Source organism: Ziziphus jujuba, chromosome 2 (genome assembly GCF_031755915.1).
Source record: "Ziziphus jujuba cultivar Dongzao chromosome 2, ASM3175591v1".
Lineage (NCBI taxonomy): Eukaryota > Viridiplantae > Streptophyta > Magnoliopsida > Rosales > Rhamnaceae > Ziziphus > Ziziphus jujuba.
The window spans coordinates 17,857,168-17,880,498 of NC_083380.1; the positions used below are offsets into that span (position 1 = coordinate 17,857,168).

At 28.8% G+C, this 23,331-nt stretch overlaps 1 protein-coding gene across 3 annotated transcripts; it reads right to left on the reverse strand.

Annotated features, from left to right (window-relative positions):
* Positions 1 to 6,232: 6,232 nt before the first annotated feature.
* On the reverse strand, positions 6,233 to 15,591 carry LOC107418850 (uncharacterized). 3 transcript variants are annotated; one of them, XM_048473611.2, is made up of 14 exons: positions 15,223 to 15,587; positions 12,695 to 12,785; positions 12,468 to 12,552; positions 12,060 to 12,144; positions 11,836 to 11,905; positions 11,301 to 11,370; positions 10,110 to 10,155; positions 9,719 to 9,968; positions 9,435 to 9,640; positions 9,169 to 9,243; positions 7,602 to 7,671; positions 7,263 to 7,343; positions 6,773 to 6,852; positions 6,233 to 6,648 (listed from the first exon to the last, which is right to left on the reverse strand). In XM_048473611.2, exons 1-14 carry the CDS (start codon positions 15,339 to 15,341, stop codon positions 6,570 to 6,572), a joined length of 1,407 nt encoding a protein of 468 aa, XP_048329568.1. In that variant the 5' UTR covers positions 15,342 to 15,587; the 3' UTR covers positions 6,233 to 6,569. The 3 variants fall into 3 exon arrangements, 2 of the variants coding, with proteins under 2 accessions (XP_048329568.1, XP_060670452.1); XR_009635680.1 differs by lacking the exon at positions 6,233 to 6,648 and having other exon boundaries at positions 6,794 to 6,852; positions 9,169 to 9,260; positions 15,223 to 15,590; XM_060814469.1 differs by lacking the exons at positions 6,233 to 6,648; positions 6,773 to 6,852; positions 7,263 to 7,343 and having other exon boundaries at positions 7,601 to 7,671; positions 9,169 to 9,260; positions 15,223 to 15,591.
* Between the last annotated feature and the right edge of the window lie 7,740 nt (positions 15,592 to 23,331).

The window sequence follows — 23,331 nt, forward strand, 5'->3', positions numbered from 1 at the left end:
AATGACCTCATGACCTAAAAATCTAGTGGTTAGCCTATCTTAAAATGGGTCAAACAATGGTGCTGAAGGTGAGACAAAATTTTAATGGGGTTTGGTCGAGTTGCATACTAAAGGGGCTATCAAGCTTTTACTCGATAGGGAAAGGTGTCCATAGGTTTTAGGATTTTTTTTTTCTTTTTTTAATACCCTAATGATATTTCCCACATGGCAGTATGTTTTCATATTTAAATACACACAAACACATGTCCTTTTAAGGCATGACTGACACTAGTACCAACAAGGTAAATAATATACCACATAAACACATAGATTCAACCATATCTAAAAATTAGTTGTGTTGTCAATTTGTAAATTCATAGTAACAAGCTTGATACAATAGAATAATAGTCAAAATCAAAATTTGACCACATAAAAGTCAATCTTTGGACTCATATGCGATCCACTTGATCAAATTTTGTTAAACTTGTAAAATTTTGGATTTTTTTTTTTTTATTACAGTTCATTACACATAGGTCTATAAAGGATACCTTTATAGTAAAGTCATCTTATAGATTTGATGTGAGATTAATTATATGTATAAGTATACACAGGAATTGTCAATTCAAGGTTAACCTAATGAAAACCATCAACCTTTGTTTGCCATGCATAACAGGGCCAAATAAGAGATTATACTTTTATCTTATGTTTGGTGTGTGTTGCGATAGATATTAGAATTCAAAGACACCTTTTATCCTTGAAAAATACTACTTGTTACTACTAATAACCATCACCAATCGGATCCATATTACTATTTGTCCATTTAAGTGGCTATATAAAAAGGTTGTCTTTTCCATAATTAGGTTTTCGCATAAAAAAGTAATACATAATTAGCAATTGTTATTTTAGTAATGGTTTCACTAATGTTCATCACCAATAAAGATGAACAACATTACTCTTTATCCTCCCGCGAAAAAAATAAACTATCCCACACTTAAGGGTGGGCTTAGACAAGGGGATTAAGATTTAAACTTTTCATGCCTTTAAAATCTTTTAATATCTATATATACATATCCTAATATGAACTAAATAAAATCATATAAATATAATTAGGTTTTATCATTTTGCAAGGATATTAATTTCATATTTATTTTTTCATTTTACCTTTATTTATTTAAATTTACAAACAATAATAATTCAATATTGCACCAAGTAGGTGATAAAGATTAAAATATCCAATCCAATCCAATCTTATCTAATTTAATTGTACCTTGCAAATCCAATCTAATTATGCATACCAAAAGCAACCTAAAAGGTCTCTTATATCGACCCTTGGATTATTTATGGGCTGAGATTTTATAAGAGTCCATTATGATTTACTTTGGCCTCACTATACTTGATCCATTTATATATACTTTTGAATGTAATCATTTGAAGCAATCTAAAAGTTAATAATAAAATATCCTCTTGGTAAAACCATGAACACATTCTCAAAAGAGAATGACTTTATATACTAAAATCTAGAAAGGCCAAGAAAACTAATCTCAAATACATTTTTATACACAGCGCTTGAAGTAATTGAAAAGTTAATAAGGAAGATTTTGATGAAAAACTATCATGATTATGATGATTAGTGTGGGGGGATGCGGAGCACTGACAGGCTATCTAGTATCCAATCCTATATCGTCCAGGTGTAGATCAAAGAATTATTCAACTGTAATAATAGTCACTTGCACAATATCGAGGTCTTTTTAAAGTCGTTGACTTCAAGTTTTGAAAGAATTTCGAAATTAAGCATACTAAAGTGAGAGCAATCATAGGATGGGTGACCACTTAAGAAGCTCTAAACAAAAAATCTCATACCAAATGTGGTAACTAAATTTTGGACAATATCAGCAGATAGTAACAAATCCACCAATAGAGGTGGATTCTTACAAATCAGAGTCTATATCCAGCCAAAAATGTGCCAACGAAAAAGCTGAGCCTTAAAGGGGGTAAATTGTGATGACCAATGTGGACGAGTACGAGGCACTGGCAAATGGTCTAATGTCCAATCTGACATCATCGAAGTGTAGATCAGAGGATAATTTAAATATAAATAGTCACTCTCATAACATCGATGCCTTTCAAAACGGTTGGTTTCAGGGTTTGAAAGAACTTCAAAGTTAAGTGTGCTCAGGTGAGAGCAATCTTAGGGTCGATGACCTTTTGGGAAACTTTAAACAAAAAATCAAAAAATCTAATACCGAGTGCACCTTCTGAGAAATTCTCAACAAAAAATCTAATACCGGGTGCGGTGGTTAAATTGGAAACAATATTGATAAAGAGTAACAGCTCCACCAGTGGAGACAGAGTGTTTACAATGATAGTCTTAACCTAGGAATTTATATATTTATAATATCTCCACAAATTAAAACAAAATTTCCAACATACTCAAATCAAACTCTCCAAATTAAAAACTCAAATAAAAATAATAATTTCCTTATTCTACTCTAAATGAGATCATAACTTTTGTATTTCTATTTGAATAGTTTTGTTACGAATAAAACTATTTTTTTTATTTACAATTTTATATTACTTTATGGTGTATTATACACTTCCGTACATATTTTTATAATGAATTTAATTTAATTATTGATCATTTGTTATATATTATTTAATTTTAGTATAAAAAGTCTCATAACATAACTACACATAAATTATTGTATTTTTTATAAAAAAATAATAATAATAATAATAATTTATACACATCATATCCATTGTAAATTAACAGCAATTCAATTTAATAAGTTACTAAATACTTACATCTTATAGCACTTTGCTGATTTTTTCTTCAGCACAGTAGAAGATGGTTCTTTCTTTAGCGTAGCTACAACTGATTCTTTTATCAAACTAAGCCTCCATCCTGATTATATATTTGCCAGAAAACAAAATGCCTAAGCACTCTGGATGTATATGTGGGCTGTTCAACCTGATCCAAGCCCAAATATTTTGACTCAAATGGGTTAGGGCTAAGCTTTATTCAAACTAAAGAGAGAAACCGGCCCAAGTTGGGCCAATGTTCCAAAATCAACGCCCAGTAGTTGATCCTATGGTAATCGAGTTGGGCCTCAGATTTGAGTTTCGAGTTTAAAACTCAAGCATAGATTTGCATCCCAGAATTTTATATATATATATATATATATTTTTTTTTTTTTTTCTAAGCATAAAATTTGATTTAAAATTTTTTTTTTATTTAGAATATTTTATAGTAATAAAATAAAAAATAATAACTTAATAAATAGGAAATGATACAAATACCAAATTTATTAACCAAATTTTATATATCAAATGATGTAGCTGTTTATTAACAATTAATAAATTAATAAATATCCTAAAATCATAGAAAGTAAATTTAATGAATAATGTAAAGTCATATAAAATATTTGGTTAATAAAATTGATAAATATAAAATTACTCTTGATAGATTATTTTATCTTATGGCAAATAACTAATATATATAATAAATTTTTATTATAAAAATAGGGAAAAAAAAGTTATAAAATTATATACAAAATTTTAAAATTCAAATCCAACCCAAAAAGAAATTGGATCTGCACTAAAAATTTAAAATCCAACTACAACCCAAAAAGAAATTGGATGGCCTAGCTGGAGGCATATCAAGCTTGGGTTGAATTCGGGGGGGATTTTTTGAATGTGTTTGATCGAATTTTGAACTTTCAAATTTTAAAGTTTTTCACATCCCGAATGCACTCCGAAAACATAAATTAGTCAAATTTACAATAGTTTTCCTTTGAATAAATTTAAAATCCAGATAAAAACCAAAAAGAAATTGAATGGCTTAGGCTCGAGGCATATCAAGCCTGGGTTGAATTTGGAGTGGATTTTTTCAAACGTGTTTGATCCGATTTTGAACTTTCAAATTTTAACGCTTTTTACGTCCCTAATGCACTCCAGAAACATAAGTCAGTTAAATTAATTTACAATAGTTTTCCTGTTAATCAATTTCACTTGACTTAAATATTTCAAATTTGCCATTGTAGACGGACAATTATAGCTTCAAAAGCCAAAAGAGATGGTCTATTCTATGTACCATAGATAATTATTAAAATAATAATAATAATAATAATAATAATATATTATATTATATATTTTTAAAATTTTTTTAATTATAATTAAATATATTTATAAAATTATATAAATATAAACACGACGAATATTCAATTGTAATAAAAAAAATCTCAATATATCCTAATAATAATAATAATAATAATAAATATTGATTTAATCTAGTTAAAACCACAGCTAGTAGTTGCTCTTTGTATGAAAGATAACTATGCAGTAAGTACGCATGCCTATTTTACTTTGCTTGGTAATAGAACAGATTCTGCCTACAATGTAAAAAACAATCATAGGTCAGTCAAACTTTAGGTCTCTAATAGCTAAAGCTTAGCTACCACCGCCGATAAGCTAGGCCTTCTTTCTTCTGACCTCTAGTACTTTCTACATCCACATATCATGTTCTGATGGACATTAAATGTCTGAAATCATTTTTTAATATACAAGAAATAATGTTTGAAATCCTTACCAATTCAGCAATCCAACATGGATATTTTTAGGATAAAGCAACAAGAAAAAGAAAAGAAAGGAGGAAAAAGCAAAAGTAGGTCAAAATTTTCAAAAACCACACTTCCATGACACAAGCACATTGGCCATCTTATTTGAATTCAACAAGTACTTGTATCCAGGTGTTTAGGGAATTTGGTTCCCTGAAAGTTACAGAAGATTTCCTTTAAAAGTAGAGAGATTGGAGTGGTGGATCCACAATCTTTGTACCCAAAAGATGCTGATACTCAAATCTTTGACTTATTATAAGAATCCAATATGTAGCAATTTAGCATCGATGTTGGATATATCAAATTTGATAGAGATTAGGGATCTTTGACTTACTCATTCTCGATTTTATAAAGTGATCCTCTAACATTGTATCAAAGCTGCAGCTCTTAATTCAATCTATATTTACTACAAACTCTTTAAAAATTATTTCCACGTTCACGTGTTTACGTTGGGATTTTCATCATGCATGCAATGTATAAGGTGGCACCTTCTACAGTCACACACGTGAAAATAGATATTAAAGTCTCGTTTCCAGTCCATGTTTTATAAGCAAGACTTTTAAAAAGAGATCAATTTCTCTTCTCTTTGGCGTTCTTGTTATGGATCCAAAGTTGGAAGGTTTTCTTGGGCTAAACGTATCCACCAAGCCTCCTTCAAAAATCAAATTTAGGCAGGTTTGGTGTTCCATTAAGATTAGTGTTAGTGCTACCATTAAGAATGGACGTGAGGATCATTAGGGTGGAAATCTAAATGCGGAAATTTATCTGGATTTTCTGTTTTAACCATTAGATCACTTTAAAAATTGAAATTTAAAAAAACGCTCCAAGATTTCAAATTTAAAAACACATTCAAAATTCATCATATCTCAACATAATTCATTTTCTCCAAATTACATTTTAATATGTCAATAAAAATCGACTAGTAATTAAATTTTAAAACTTTAATATGTGATATGGTTAAACAGTTAATAAAAAAATATTTAGTACAAAAATCATTAGATTAACTAAATGAAAGTTTGACTCTGTGTATCATGCATCAAATATCGACTTAATTTACTTTTTTTCCAAAAATATCAACATAATTTACTGCTCCCGAATAGAACATATTTGACTAGTAATTGAATCTTAAATTCTAACCCATGATGTCATTTAATGGTTAACAAAGGAATACTTAATACTAAAATCATCTTAATGAAAGTGTGACTCTATTAAGTGCGTGTACATTTAATTAGTGAATGAAGTTTTAATTTTAGCTGAGTTATGTGATTCAATAATTCAATGGTTAATAAAAGAATATTTAGTACAAAAAATTATATTTTCTTTTAACCTTTCTCATGCAAATTGGATCAAGCTTGCTTGGACAATAGTTTGAATACATCTACAAATTTAAAGTAACCGGGCAGGTATATGTAGTGCAAAGCATCAAAGTGACCTTGCATTAGCCAATATGATGATGGGAGAAAATGGGAAACAAATATTGAAGAAAACTTATATCAGATTGGATAAAATAGTCTGAACAAACATGAATTATGCAACCATTCATTGAGTGACCGCATTCATTAGCTTGTATAGCTTGTAATATTTTCTCCACAATTTACCAAAGAAAAATGAGACAAGATTAGAGTATATACAAAAATACAGCTCACACAAACCTAATGCTTATATATTGCATTGAAAAAAAAAAAGAAAAAAAGGATGGGTTACAATTGCTATCTGAGTATCTTACCCTCGTAAGATCTTCAGTATATTTACAATCAAAAACAAAACCGGGAAAAAAAATATATATATGTGTTTACCAAATCTTAGTACAGTCAAAACAACTGCTTACTCTATCCCCTTATCCTATTGGTTAATTTTCGACATGCAACATCAAGGAAGTTATGTTAAAACGGTATCAAAATTTGTTCCGTATAAGGTTGCCAACCACCTCTATGCACCCATTTTCAATTTCTTAAAAAGGAAGGGCAAGTCAAATACCTAAACATCATATACAGGCAAGCGCTCCTCGATAGAAACGCGGCAAATTGGGCACTTCTTACACTTCTCACAGCAGGCACTGCAACATAGCAAAAAAGGAACAATTGGTGTTGGGACAAAAATGTGCATGTGGGGGGGAAGGACTAGTGGGAATGTATTCTTAATAACTCAGCTTTGTGCACTTAGACATGATATGTAATTACCTGCAGAGGACGCGATGCCGACAAGGTAGCAGGACCACACAGATTTCTCTCTCGAAGCAAACCCTACATAACACTTTTTCCTGACCAGTACAACATAGACAACATTTAGGCAAGCAAAACCTAAAATAAAACTCAAGTCTTCATATTCAGCTCCTGAACATTTTCAAAAAGGACCACAAAGACAATGGCAAAAGGAAAAAATAAATGAAATACGGAAAGAAAACTCATGAAAAACCAGGGAATAATATCCATTATAAACAGGCAGCTCCAGAGATGTTATGGGTCAACATTTCTTAGTATTTAATATTTTTTCATAAGAAATATTTTATTAGCCTATGCTTTGTCTTTTTGATGATTTCTTATCCTCTACAGATTTTTTTACCTATGTTTCTTACCAGAAAATGATAACCATTCAAGGGGGTAGCTATACAGGAAAATTCTCCACAGATCTACCCACAATTTAATGAAACTAAAGATGAGATACAATTACATTTTGAAGTCTCTCAAACTCCTGCTGGCTGTATTTTGTAATTTCTGTTTGTTCCCCCAGAGCTGCTTGAAGTCGCCAGACCTAAGATTTAGATTTTTAAATGTAAAACACAGATTAATCTTGTTGCCAACACAAAGTAGATTTTTGAATTGCCTGATCCAAAAAGTAAAATCAATACTATAAATAGCAATCAGAGCTAAATAAATTAAATATACAGGAAGAAATCAGATTTTATTTTTTTATTTTTATTTTTTTTTGGTTTTTTTTTTGTGTTCCTCAATCACAAATCCACTCATATGAACATATATACATATATATATATATATATATATATATCACCTCCTCAGCAAGATCTCTTTTAGGCATTTTCTTCACTATGTCAGGTGGATAACCACTGAAGGTGTTATACCTGCATGTTTACAAAACAAAATCTGTGAAGATTAAAAAACTCCTGCTTCTAAGACTATAAACTCTTTCTGAGGAACATTTCATGAATGACCATTTGTAATCATCAATCGTTAAATAAGCACGGAATTTAGGATTGATTTATCAATTAAAAATTGACATGAGGTCTCATTTCAACAACATTTATAAATGCCCTTTCCCCAACTATTCATTACTTTTGTCAATGTGATTCTAAATATTTCATATATATATACATACATATTTTATATATATATATATATATGATTATTCATAAAATGAGGGAATATCTGACTTTATTAAATGAAAGATACCTATATGCCAAGTGTTGAGGGTTGCCACATCCCATCTAGACATTTAGACTAAGGTTCAAATAACAATTATCAGCGCATCTGACAGCTAAACAGTTAACAAATAAGTATATGTTATTTTAACTAAATCAGATATCCCTCATTAGACTAGCTGATATATATATATATATATATATATAAGACTTGAAGAGATGATCTGCTCAGCAGCATTGCAAGATTTATTTTGAGCAATGATGATGTATATCTCCACCTTTTTTTTTTTCTTTTTTTTTTTTTTTCACTTATTCCATATTCAAGAATGTGTTTATGTATATAGCAAAAAAGCTGAAAAAGAGTTAAAAGAGTGTAACATCACCACTGTCTACATAGGCTAAGCAATGCGCTAAGGCGCTCTCTCTCTCTCTCTCTCTCTCTCTCTCTCTCTCTCTCTGTGTGAACGGTTGGGAATGTATTCTTCTATGTGGCAAGCACTAAGGGCTATCACTTCATCCTTTAGCTTTTTAGTTTTAAATTACTACTTGAATGGCACTCTTGGCACTAGCCACGTCAATAGAATTCTCAGCATAAGGTGGGAACACATTCCCAACAGACGATAACTCTATATATAATAGACAAAAATATATATATATAATATAAAAAGCCTACAAATTTTCTACCAAGTTTCAGTAGAAACTTTTCAATTTTTCTTCTTCGACTATACTTCCCCTTTTTCTTTTCACTCAACAAGATACAGTATTAAATCTAACGGAACGTGAAATAAAATATTTATGTGTTTGTGTGGGTGCATAACATTATACTGCCTCAATAAGTTATAGCACATTCACATATCCAAACGAAGTTGTTATCCAAAAACTTGATGTTAAGAAATGAACTTAACTATGTAAATCAAAGACAACACAATGTCACAAACACAAACATACACTTATCAATCCCCGTGAAGAACAGACCACGCACAAATTGCTCGAAACAAGGGTAAGGATTTTGAATACAAGACCACACATATAACATGACTGTAAGACCATGTTAAGTTCCATAGATCCTCGAAGCTTAGATAGTTAAGAAGCGGACTTAACCATATAGATCAAGCTAACACAAACATGAATTCAACAAAAGTATATAAATCATATTTGTCACAGTTCTTAAAACTATATTGAAAGTTAAAAGATGCTAACCCTGAAGCACCCTCTTGAAACAATCTTGCCTGTTCTTCACGACTGCCTTCATCAATTGACCACCAGCCAAGCAGCCTGTATTATATAGCATACTGATACCCAATTAAGAACTGGTTGACAATACATGCATTGCATTTCACAATTACCAGAACTCAGTACGCTTGAAATCTTGTCAAATAAAAATCTCCTCCCAACACAAGGTCAAAAGAGAAGCCCATGTAAAACAGGAAGAGGGTGAGGATTGAGGGGTTAAGCAGAAACAATACCTGGAACCATGGTGTAAGAACCCCATGCAATCATGAGCTCTGGAAGAAAATCTAAAATACATTCCCGTGCTAGATCCACTATGGAGTAAAAGTACTAATTTCTCCACCAGCCTAGATGCAGCAAATAGTATACCGGCACCTTGGAGAAAGAAAATAGGAGAAAAAAGAACGGGAAGTGGAATATTCCTAGCAGTTGCAGGGGTTCCCTGAAATTCAGAAAAAGCAGGTCTGTTATGAGATCCCTAAAACAGTAAGCACAAATATAACTTAAAAACCTAACATACCTCTAGACGCATACAGAGGAGGACTTGAAAACCAATTATTGGAATTTTCATAATATGCCCACCAACATCTTGTATGCCACAGACTCGATCCTGATGCTGATCCTCCTCTGGAGATACTACTAATCCACTGTTCCAGTCAAGATATCTAATAGATGTAGAAGATGAACTCACTTCTCTGTTATGAGAATTTCTATGAATCACTGGATTAGACCATTTTGTACACACAAGAAAGGCAAAACACTCTGCAATGCTGCAGGAAGAAGAAAAGAATAAATTTTCCTTAGCACCAAAAGCCTCAAAATGAAACTTTAATGCTTCACCGTTTACAGCACCTCCACAGAAAGGTGCTATAACTAGAGTTAAAATAACAGCATAGTTGCATGAGCTGTACCCAAAATTTATAAATAGGTCCCACCAGCCTAGAGCACCTACATCACCTGCAATATTTTGTAAAAGGAATGTTAACAAACCAGTAAACACTGAATATAAATTTTAAAACAAGTAATCGATGATGAAACATCTACAAGCATTTAAATAAATGGATCACCAAAACCAGCATTGGCAGAACAATGTGGCGTGGAGAGCAGGATTTTTCTTCCTTTTGAGGGGAAAGAACAGTGTGGTTTGCTGAGGGTGGGAAACTATTCTTGTTACAAATAGTTCTCCTCTAAAAATTACTTACTGTAGTTTTCAAAATACATGCTTTTGCCTTTCTAAAGCCTATTGAGTTAGGGATTTGAATATGGTGTAATACGGACACACGTTCATAGATCACCTGAGGTTCTGTGAAGTTTACAGAGATCATTTGCCTTCAACTGTTTCTGTTATTTTGACATCTTTGGTTCCCTGTTTCTTTCTTACATGTCGACACATGCAACTGTAGTAGTTTTAGTTTCAGAAGTTTCTTCAAATAAAAGCACCCCTTATTGTTTCAGTTCCTAATAGATCTTACATAACAAGATGGCCACTAGGGACACAGAAAAAATTTTGGATAAGCTCAAAGCTGCTAAAAAGACTCTTAAAAGATCGAGTTTATTGAAAGTTTTAAACCATTTAAAAATTTAGTACACCTATTAACTAATAAAAAATAAAGAGTCTTATTTAAAAACAGTATATGAAGTGCTCAAGCATCAGTTAATGTACAGAAGAGAACTAAGAAAAGTTTTGGGGGGCATAAAGGAAGGTTGTCAATGGCAAGTGTAAAGAAATGGTAAAGACTTCAACTAACATTCTGTATCCAACAGACAATTATGATATACAAACACAACAATCCCTAAAGGTAAATCACATTATATATTCAACAAACAATCATAATATATAAGCACAACAAATCTGTGCAAGAGCACAAACTCTTCAGCAACACCAAATTATTCAAAAAATTAAAGATAAATTACTACATAAATAATGAGAAAAAGCAAATTACAGTGTCATTAACATGGCAGTACTTGATAAATGACACAAAAGCAATTTAAGCAATAACCATGCAATTATATGAAATTCATGAGAAAAAACAACAATGTTAACCACATTTATGCACTCTATCATGGGCATGTTTAAAACTATTGGAGGTAACAAAAATTACCGCATAGCTTTAGTAAGGTGAAGATAGTAGCAGCAACAAAGAAGATCATGGAGATTGCAACCCAGAAATGCTACAAAGAATAGCAGCAATAAATTAAGAGTAATTTCAAGAACATTCCTCTTCGATACAAAGCATAAAAATCATAACAATAATAAAAAAAATACTAGCCTGAATACAACCAACATTAAACTACCAATCAAGAAAAAATTGCACCAGTGATGGAACTAACTAAAATAAAAGCCATTAAAAAGTGTAGCGACAGGGATCTTTTTACATATATTTTGTGACTTATAACTTAAAATGGAAAACAACAATAAAATTGAATGAAAATATGGGGGAAATAAAAGAAATGACCAAACTTACAAACTTAATTGAAAAGTACTGTAAATATAGGGATTAATAATTGTATTTCAATGAACTTAAAACATATCATGTTCATAGCCACTGAAGGTTTCAGTTTTGACCAATACATCAAAACAAAGCATGTCCTCACTTAGACAGTTCCATCAATTAATGCTAAAATTATAAGACCTACAGGAAGTGTCTCCCATATTGCCTCATCACTCAAGCTTTCATCATCTCCTGGCATTAGAGCCCTACACATTCTGTAAAAGAAAACAATTGTCAAGAATATTCAATTACCGATAAAGCAATTACCTGAGAAAAAATGAAAAGAAAGAAAAGAAAACATGAGAAAAAATGAAATAAAGCAATTAATTACCGAAAAGTAAAGAGAAAAAAAAATGAAAGAGGAATTACCTGAAATTATCGATAAGAATAATTATTTCAAATGCCAGTAAGGGAAGAAAGACAACCTTCAAATTTACAGCTGGAACACCAATAACTGAAAAAGAAAGAAAGAAAAGAAAAAAGCAATGCACTAATTTAGTATGAAAAATATAATGCATTATGCACCACGCATATCTCGCCTAATGCGCAACAAATGTATCTCAAAGCCAGATTGGTATCGTGCAAAGTTTTCACTTGGAAAAATGAACAGCAATCATGATGCGGAATAAATATGCTTAACAAGTTTGACAAATTTGGAACTAATTTGCATGTATTTTCCACAGATGATAAAAATTAGAAAGGATACTAGAAGGCAAGAACAGTTAATAAGGACTCCCAAATAATAATGAAAACAATGATAGGGTACAGGATGCATACCATGAACACTCTCAAGATAAATACAAAGGAGCAATTCAAATGCAATAAGCAATGGTGTCGCAACAACCGCATGACATGGTGCCCACTGTAACAAAATTAAAAAACAATAAGCAAAAATGCTCCAGATTCAGATTCTTGCTCATAGAGTTAACATCTAAATGTCCACAAAACTAAACACGAATCACTCAAAATCTTCTACAGCATCTAAGTAAAGGAAAATAACATACATGTCGATTATGTGGAATTGATGGAGCAGGCAACGAGAATCTTCCTCTGGCAACAACTGCATGAAATGTCCAAAGTGGAAAGAAAATTATCCTGCACATTAAAACAGACAGCAATCAAACCGGAGTATCAATGGACAATATATAAATTAAAGTTGCATGTCCAAATTTTTTCTTTTCTTTTCAAAATAAGTGTGTATAGACAAACACATGTATACACAAAATCAAACCAGAATGTCAAGGGAAAACAAATATATTAAGGATACAGATACCATTTTTTTTTTTTTTTTTTTTGTGGTAAAAGAAATATATATGGAGACATGCACATACACACATTCGCAAGCACATAAGTGCATGCCCACCTACACCATAAAAGAAGATGAGTGATGTACCCATACAAGTGTAGAATTACATCTTTGACACAAGTTTGCAGCCATAGATTATATTTAGATCAAGAGGTTATTATCCTATCTGTAAAATTTTCCTTTTCACCTCAAGTAAACTTCACATCTTTCTTACTTGTCCTTACAATTAATGCAAAAAATAAAATCAATGTTAACTATATTGAATATATGAGACACAAATCCCTTTAAAATATATAACGAAAACGCCATAATGCAAACCAAGTTCTAATCCAGCAACTCGGTTCTCCACTCGAAGTCCTATAAACCTGATCAGTCACAATAGTTTACAAGTTGTCACAAACAAACTTTTGGAATTGTGCCACCTAGTGTTTCAAATACCAGACACTTCCTTAAAAACATAAGAACAAGAGAAAGAAACGAACATGTCTTCAACAAAGCTTCCTCTTTCACCATTGTGTTCCAGACAATGTATTTCATCCTAATTCAGGCTTCAATTGAGAAAACCATATGCTTCTGATTAATATTGGCTACAAAAAGGGCCATTGTCATCTCAATCTAAAATGAAACTTTTATTCAGATATACCTTCATATAATTTCCAACTCCAAAATACTATTGAAAACTTTCTGCTTAGAAAACAAGTGAAGAATTAAAATGTTTCCCAAGGAGAAATGGAAGAAATATTAATTAATACCTTCTACCTACTAACTACATGTTCTCATAGTCATAGCCAGCTGTTTTATTCCTCAATAAATAATTGTTTTCATGTTCACGAAAGCCTGTTGTCAGGTGTCTACCTTTTAGGATTTAAGATCTTTTGTGGTGTGATTCCCAAAACTTGGGAAAGTGCCTAAGTATGTGGTACCACTTAATAGAATCATACTAGAATAGATTGATATTGATAAAACCTTCGGTGTGGTGTTTAATGCCACCCCTAAACCAGAAAAGTTGAATGGTCCCTCTCAGCATCCCCCATCCCATCTCTTATTTGAATCATCTCCATGCTATTATAATGGGAATGTGTTCGTTCTTCTTCCTACAGAGTTGTCAATCTTAAATTTTTCCTAAAGCTGTCTCCTTTCTGACCTTCACCATATCTACCTCATTCTAAAAGATCACATGCATCTTATTTCCATTTCAGCTAAAATCAGTAAACCACATGCCAAAACTTCAAAACTACTACAATCCTGAATTTTTTACCCAAGGAAGGAAATAACTCCAACACATTCAATGAATTGAAAATACAAGCCAGCCTTAGTAAACCTCAGTGTTTCAACTGTCTCGCCAATCAAAGATTGTGAAAATATCATAAACCAGGCGCCAGGGGTAGAAAAGGTCATAAAGCCAAAATCAACAACAACAAGAAATTGAGAACCACAGAAATATTAAGTTAAGAGACAGAGCTACAGAACAAACAACTCCACATTCCATTAATCCAGCTCAATGTACATAGAGCATTTAATTCAGATTGGTATTACAAGTTACTCGCTATTCACTGATTCAGTTACCTCCAACTCGATATCATATTGCAATTGTTTTTTTCTGCTTGTTCTGTTTATAGACTATAATCCTCAGTTAATTCCCAAGTATAATCAGGGATACCCTTGAGAAATAATCTTAAAACTCATTTCACAAGCCAATAACACAATATTATCAACCCACATGCAGGAAGACAACTTTTTTCCCGGAAAATGAAATTACATTTATTTTTTTCTGGACAGGAAGTGTAATCTGACAACTATTTTCACCTCAGTTTTATGTCATAAGGAACATAGTAATCCAAAAATAACTTACAACTACATATCTTCTTCATCTCTTTTTCATCTCTTTCCCAAGAAAACATGCAGATAAGAAGGCTCAAAATTCTAATTTTCATTTGTGGAGACAATTAGAAACAGTTAGCAATGCTTTTCCATCGAAACAAACGGAACCCATTACTTAACCCCCCCAATCCATTCAACAATCCAAACAAAACCCATCTCTTAATTTCCAAAAGCTCCTCGCTTTACACCCTCTAAGACCTTAAAACCCCAAAACAAGCATCCCAAAAAAAAGCACCCAAAAAAAAAAAACACATTCCACGCTTTTTTTTTTTTCTATTATTTTGTTTTTTTCAAAGCCAAATTAGACATACACATAAAACCAGATGAGAAATGAAATGGCCATACCACCAAGAGTAGGCAACGACGCTATCGAGCTTAAAAACCAGCAAAAGGGTAAAGCAGAAAAGGAGGCTGTGGGCAACCAAAGCCTGTACGGACTTCAACACTCTCCGCCAATTCGTCATCTAATTCCCCAAAAAAAAAAAAAAAATAAAGAAAATGAAAAAACTATGCGCGACAGAGAGACACCCAATAACCCCTTCAAATCCCTCAAATTATATATAGGTGTGGTTTTGTAGAAGGCCTAACGCTCTGTTTTCTGGAATTTTTAGTTTACAGTGGTTTGAGACGAGAGAAAGTTTCAGTGGGCGCCATTGAAAGAGGAAAGACCGCTTCTATCTCTTTCTTTATTTTCTTTTATTTTTTTAATGCAATTATTTATGAAGAAGGAACAAAACGCATTTATTTACTTTTTTTTATTTTTAAATTTTTTGGATTTTATATAATATTATTATCTTTCTCTCCCTTTTTTAGTTTAATAGAATTTTTTTATTATTTTTTTATTTTGCAACTTTGTCTAATACTCTCTCTTCCTTTTTCTCTCTCTAACTTTGCGTCCACGGCAATATAAAACCACTGTATTTTTTACTCTCCTTTTTTATTTTTTTATTTTTTTTTTTGGGGCGCCCTTCGAAAATTCCTTTTTATTTCTTCATTCTGGTCTAAATTACAATTTTACCCTTTTTGAATTTTGATGATTTAAATAATTTCTAGTCTCTTATATTTAATAGATTTTTTTTTAACTTTTGGATTTAGTATGATAAGGATATATTATATATTTAACACAGTAAGTCCTGCAATGATAGCTTTATGGTAATATTCACATCCTTCCATGTGTGATATTTTGAGTTGAGTAACCTTAATAATAAAATAATAATAATATAAATTAATAAAATTATCAACCAATTATTTGACATAGTCATTTATTATTAAATATAAATCAATAATGTTTTTCTATAATCATAGAGAGTAAAAACAAACAAAATAATATCAATCCATCAATGATCAAACTTTTGATTTTAAAAATCTGATGCTTATTGAATTATCCTTAAAGCAAATTCATTTCTAATGCCCTAAAGTTTGTCTCTCTCTTCCTTTTTTTTTTTTTTTTTTTTTTGAGAAGCCCTAAACTCTTCTTTATTTCAATAACATCCTTTTTTTTTTCTAATTTTTGTTATTTTAGTAGGAATTATATTATTCTCTAAAGTAAAGGGGACGGGGAATCACTATAATTAAAGAGGAGGTAAATGATAGTCTTTGAAAAAAAAAATATATATATATATATATATTCATTTTAGTTTAGGTTAAATCTCAAGGATATGATTTTATAAGTAAACTAAATTCTTCAATAAAAATTTTGATTTATGTCGACATGTGTACTTTTGGAGGTTGAGTATACAATTAAGAAGTACAAGATTATATATTCAAAATATTTAGAGCTTTTTTGTTAAATTAAAATATTTAGCTATGGATTACGAAATAATTCACAATTTTAGTTTTTCTAAATTTTTAAGATATTGGCATGAAATGCAAACTAGTTATGGAGAAAAGAAAAACTAAACAATCTTATTTAACTTAAAGTTTGAAAAATTGTTTGTAATCCTTAGAAAAATTATTTATAATTTTAACTATTTTTATCATTTTAAATTTTTAGTATCAAAAAAGACTAAAAAGTTATTCTCTTCAAATTTAAGACAAATTGTTTACAATGTTCTTAGGTAAAATTATGATAATAAATACATCATGTAGAGCTAGATTTTTTATTAAATTTAGTTCCAAAAGAATACTGATAATAATAGATCAATGATGCTGAAAGATTCTTCAAAAACTAAGTGAAGGGTCTCTAAACCAATAATTAAATCGTACATATTTTATTCTCTCAAAGATATTTGCCTTTTTAGGAAAGACATTCAATTTTTTTATTCCATTAATGTACTTCAGCTCTGTTTTTTTCTTTCTAATAAATTTCATTATTATCCTTTTGATTTTACAATTTTCTGCATAAATGTTTTTCTGTTTAGAGAAATTTCACTTTTAAGTACTCTTTCATATTTCAGTTTGGTGTTAATTGCATAAAAAACCCCTATATTTTGGAATCCTTTTTGGGTGGTTTTATCCACACTATGAAATTCAATTAGCACACTACATTTTACAAATACTCATTTTTAATTAATTTTTTACTATTTACACAAATTAATTATATTAATTTATCTTTAAACATAATTAAATATATAAATTAGATCTCATTATATCTTAAACACAATTAAATATATAAATTACATATCTCTATAGCCCTCTGATTGCCCTAATTCTCAAATCTTTCTCACTTTATCTTTAGCCTTTGTGAGCAGACTAACAAACCAAATCTAGATTAATTCATCTAAAAAAACAACAAAAAAATAAAGATGTAAGAAAGCAAAGCTTTTACTTCAGCTGACAATTTTAGAAGAAATTCTAAGAATATCCCCAAGAAACTGTTTAAAAATAAATAGCATTTTCTTTATAATATTGAGCATACTTAAATATAAAAAGTATAATTTTAAAATATTCTCGAGCAATATTTTTTATATATTTTTTTTATTTTTCAATAAACATTTATTACTATGTCTATTTGCCTTTTTTTCTGTTAAAATTATTTTTTAATTATTTAATTATTTTTCTTTATTTTCCTTTTAAGAAACAATAAATTAATAATTAAAATAGATAGTGACTTAAAAATTAGGTTGACATTAATTTATATTAATATAATATTAAATATACAGAGTAGGTTTAACTTTCCATATTTGAAGAACCAAACCCATTTTATATTTAAAAAAAATCTAATTATAAAATAGATTGAAGCATGTTTTTAATTCTTAAAAAAAAAATATATATATATATATATATATATGCAATAGATAAAGAATCTCTTGAGAATGCTCTAAATAATTTGGATTTTATACACTAGATAAGTACGAAAACATATAATATAATTGAATAAATTCATATATTATTGAGTTTATATTCGGTTTATATTATTAAAATAAAATTAGAATATTGTTTGATTTATATAATACAAATAAAATTAGAGTCAACCAGTATATATAACTCAAACAACTTTAAATCATTCAGGTTATGTACACCAAACAGCTTTATATATTATTGCATTTTCATTTAATTTATATGATCATAATAAAATTAAAGTCAACCAATATACGTTACATATAAAGGCTCTAATCATATGAGTTACGTATACTAGATAATTTAATAGATCGATATATTTTTGTTCGATTTATATAATCAAAAACAATTATTTCATTCCACATACATAACTCAAATGAGTTCATATCATCTAGGTTATATATACCTAACAACTCTAAAGAATATATGATAAAAATTAAAATAATTCCTGATACAAAAATATGGAATCAATTTTTTTTAAAAAAAAGGAAAATACAGAGAAAACAATTATAAAAAAATAAATATTTTATTTTTTAGAGTGGGAAGAAATGATTTGTCAATCATTTATGTCTATCTTTTCCTCTTCATTGCTAAATTATATTGTCTTCATTGTTAGGGTTTATTATTTTTTCTAAAACTTCATTTTAATGCTGGTAGTATTTTATTTTTTATTATGTTTATGTGCTTAAGAGTGTTTGTAGCCTTTTACATAAAAATGCAATTAAAAATGTAATTTGGGTATTAAATTTTGTAGTATGAATAGAATAATCTTTTCTATGTAATTTCATTTTTACACTTGATAAAAGAGTGTGAACATTACTACTAGACTGTCTATGCAATAAAAAATGATGATCTAAATTAAAATTGTATATTTGAAATAATGTCTCGTAATCATCATATAGGATATTAAATGACACTTTGGTGTCAAAAATAATCAAAAATTAGAATGAAAAAAAAATTATAAGAAAGGGACTTATTTCACATTTTCTCCAAGTGTAGGGTAGGGATAAACTTGCTAACATTTTCCAATATATATACATAAAAAATCCATTTGCTGCCAACAATAGTAAACTTATTAATTTATTGATCAATCTATTATTTTTCAAATCATTTATGTATAAGAAAATTATAACCAATTGTTTGGAGATAAATATAATAATAAAATAATAAATAAACATAAATGCTATTGCCATCACATTTATTAATCAAATTTTAAATATCAAATGATCTATCGTTTGCTATTATTTAATAATTAATATAATATAAAATCATGAAAGTAAATTTAATGTGATAATGCCATATTATTTTGTACCTAAGATATGTATTGCAAATTTGGTGATTCTATTACTATTAATAAATGAATTATTTGTATGTATCATTAATGTTAAGGATATCGAAAAGGTTTTTTAGACGTTTTGATAGTGATCAAGGAATTCCAATCAGATCCATGATCCGAATCAAGGAATCATACCTGAATCCACAATTTGAACTTGATCAAGGAATTGCTTGATTATGATTGTGAGGATCAAATTTGCCTTCAAGGCTATGTTTGTTACATACAGATGCAAATTGAGGAAAGAAAACCTTCAATCAGATGAAGGCCTTGATGGAGGGTTTGTTCAAGAATGGTAATGGATCTTTGAACAAGATGCAATTTTTTTTTTTAAATTTGATTTTATTTTTTAACATTTTTTAATAAAAATTTAAAAAAATTGGTGAATTTATTATTTTAACCTTCTAGATGCAACAATCATAAAATATGGACAAATATGTCAATTTAAACATACATTATCAAAGTAAATGTACGTACATAGGTTGATTGGCAAATAAGGATATAAAGATAATATAATAAAAAGAAAATGGGCGCTCTTATAAAAATAAAAATAAAAATGGAAAGCCTTAATTACGGTAATGCCCATAAAAGGAAAGCGAAAGGAAGAAGAAACGACAACTCAGTTTGGTCATTTTGAAAGCGACATGTCGTTTATACAGTTTTTGGGTTTTGTAACATTCTTTGTTGTGTTTCCTAAATACGGGGTGGGAAGGAATGGGTTAAGGAACAAGAAGATATAGAATCTGATTTTTTTAAATACAAGAAGCACTTTCGGACAAACCCAATACCAGACAACAGTCCAATGGTACCACGAAACGTATAGTTCTGTTTAATCTGCTGATTTTTTTCTTATGAGGTGGCATTGTTTGGTTGGTGGTAATATTACTCGAAAAGGACAGAATGTGAGGGGATAAAAAAATAATTGAAAGCGGTATTGAATGAGACAATGTGTAAGCTTTGTCTGGTGGCGAAGAAATCCAAGGGTTTTGACAGTTGGAGTTTTCGTTCGGTTCTGTCAGTTTGTATGGCAGTTGACACGTGTTCTCCGAAATAATCTTTTTTTTTTTTTTTTTCCTACTATTGTTTTGAAAGATAAACAACCAAAAATAAAAAAATAAAAATTTCTGTTACTTAACGATTTTTTTATTTTTTATTTTTTATAAAAGATATTGTAAAGAGATTTTTTCTTTTTTTGGGAGGAAAAATAACAAAATATCCCCAGTAATATATCAAACAATCAAAGATCACTTGCTTTTTGTCCCATGCTTGCCTAATACTGATATTTCAATCATAGACATAATTTATTAATTTAATTAGTGACATGTGAAAATTTTATCAACATTTAAATAAAAAATTAAATTCAAGTAAAACATATGTTAATATATATTTTTGGTGTAGAAATGATTTTGTTCTTTTTGGGGGAAAAATAACAACATATATAGTAATAATATCAAAGAATTAGGATCCTTTACTTTAAAAAAAAAAAAAAAAATCGTTCCCAATGTTTTTATATGTGCATTTTTCAGTTGTAATTTGTCATATGTAACAACGTTTTTTATAAAGGTGTGTGACCACTTTATCAAATTAAAAAAAAAAAAAAAGTATAGCCGCTTTATCAATGTAATTTTTAAAAAGATAACTAAATTCAAATAAAACATATGTCAATATATATTTCTAGTCTAAGAAAACAAAAGGAAAATCTGAATCCAATATGAAATTGTCCCACTCAACATATATATATATATATATATATGAAATTGTCCCATTTCAGCTGCCCTAGTGGGCATGCTTTTGAAATCTAGATTCATAATCATATTGGAAGAGATATGTTATATGATTAATATATATACTGTAAAAAAGAACAAATTGAAAGATAATAATATGATAAAAAAAAACTAATTCAGTACATTTTTTTTATAAATTTTGTTTTTTTTTAATATTTAATTGATATATAGTTTCTTTTATGTATATCAACAATTTATCTGAATATCATATAGTTAGTTTTGTCAAACTGATATAAAATATCGTAAATAGAACTTTTTGATATTATATTGAAGTTTAGGAGGAAAATTATTTCAAAGTAAGTTTAGAGGAAAATTTGATGCAGGAATGAAGGTTGAAGGGGAATTTTGTAATTTTCCCTTCTTTTTTTTTTTTTTTTTTTGGCTTAAAAGAAATTTGTCTACTAAATTTCTCACAAATGTTTTAATTATAATTTAACTTGATGTATGATAAGTCGTTTTGATAAATTAAAAAAAAAAATATTACCTAATGATAGACAAATATTAGAAGTAAAAAAAAAATATAATATAGAACGTGATTTGATAATTGTGTCAAAAAATAAGCATGTTGTATATGACGTAAATTAATTATTTGCCATTAACATCCTCAAATTTTTATGTGCATATAAACACACACACATATACATATATATATATATATATATATATATATAGCATAGGTGATTTTTATGGTTGCTTTGTTTTATTATGTTCTATTTTGATTCGAAATTATATTTTTGCAAATCAAATGACACGGGAATCAAAATGTTATTGTCCCATAAATTCTTTTGTTTATTGGAAATGGCAAGCATTATAATGGAATTACTTAATTATTTAGATATATTTTTTAAATTTCTGTTTTTTGGGAAAAAATTGATAAAGAGGATTTATTTAAAAAAAAAAATCTAGTAGCATTACTAAACAAACTCTATATACTTTAATTATAAGTTTATATTTTTAATCCTATTTAAAATTATTATTAAAAATACTTACTAATTAAATATATTTGTACTCAGAAAGTATAAAATTCAACATTTTAAATGTTATCAGTAGTATATGATTGAATATCTTAAATATATTTAAAAATATTTAACACAATATTTTTATATATTAATATCTCAAATATATTTAGAAGTATGCGATTGAATATCTCAAATATATTCAGAAGTATAGAATTCAATATCTTAAATGTGTTCAAAATTATACGATTCGAACTTTACTGGGGACGTTTGTAATTTTAACACTGAACACTCCAACAAATATATGTTTTTATTGTCTAAAAGTGTTTTAGCTATAAAGAAAAATTTGTGAAATTTTCATGATAATCAGTTTCAAAAGTTTTGTTAAAAGTTTTTGTGAAGTGATGTTTTTTTAATTAATGATTTGTAGACAATTTTTTTTTTTTTGGCTTAATTAATACTCGATGAATTATGAGTATTTTAAATATTAAAAATATTTTATAAAGTTATTTTATATTTTTTTATATATTTAAATAATATATAAAAATTATATTGTATAAGATTCTATTAAAATTGTGAAGAGAACTCTTCTTTATTTTTTTTTTAACTATATGCTAATATATTTAAAAAAAAAAAAAACTATCTGCTAATATAATTGAACCTAAAATCTGAAATTTAAAGCACCTATAATCATTGTCGACCATGAACCGTTCCCATGGGGATTACTTATTTGGATTTGAAATTGCAATTTGGCTCTTATATTTTCTGTATAAAATTGGGTTTATTATCCTATTTTTATACCTAATAAATTAAAAAAAATATATACTGCCCCACACAAAGAAAATAAGATGTGGCAAATTGAAGTCAAATTCTTGATTTTGTATCCAAGTCGATTTATTCTTTCTTCCAGTCAAATTGAATAGACTTTAGAGAAATTGATAGTACAAAACAGAAAAACAAGAAATTGCAAGTACAGCTAATAATTTCGTAAGTCGTTTTCTTCCTTTTTATTTTATTTTTTACATATATATATATATATATATATATATATATATATATATTCTGAGATTTGGATTAATATAAAAGCATTTTTCAAGTTTTT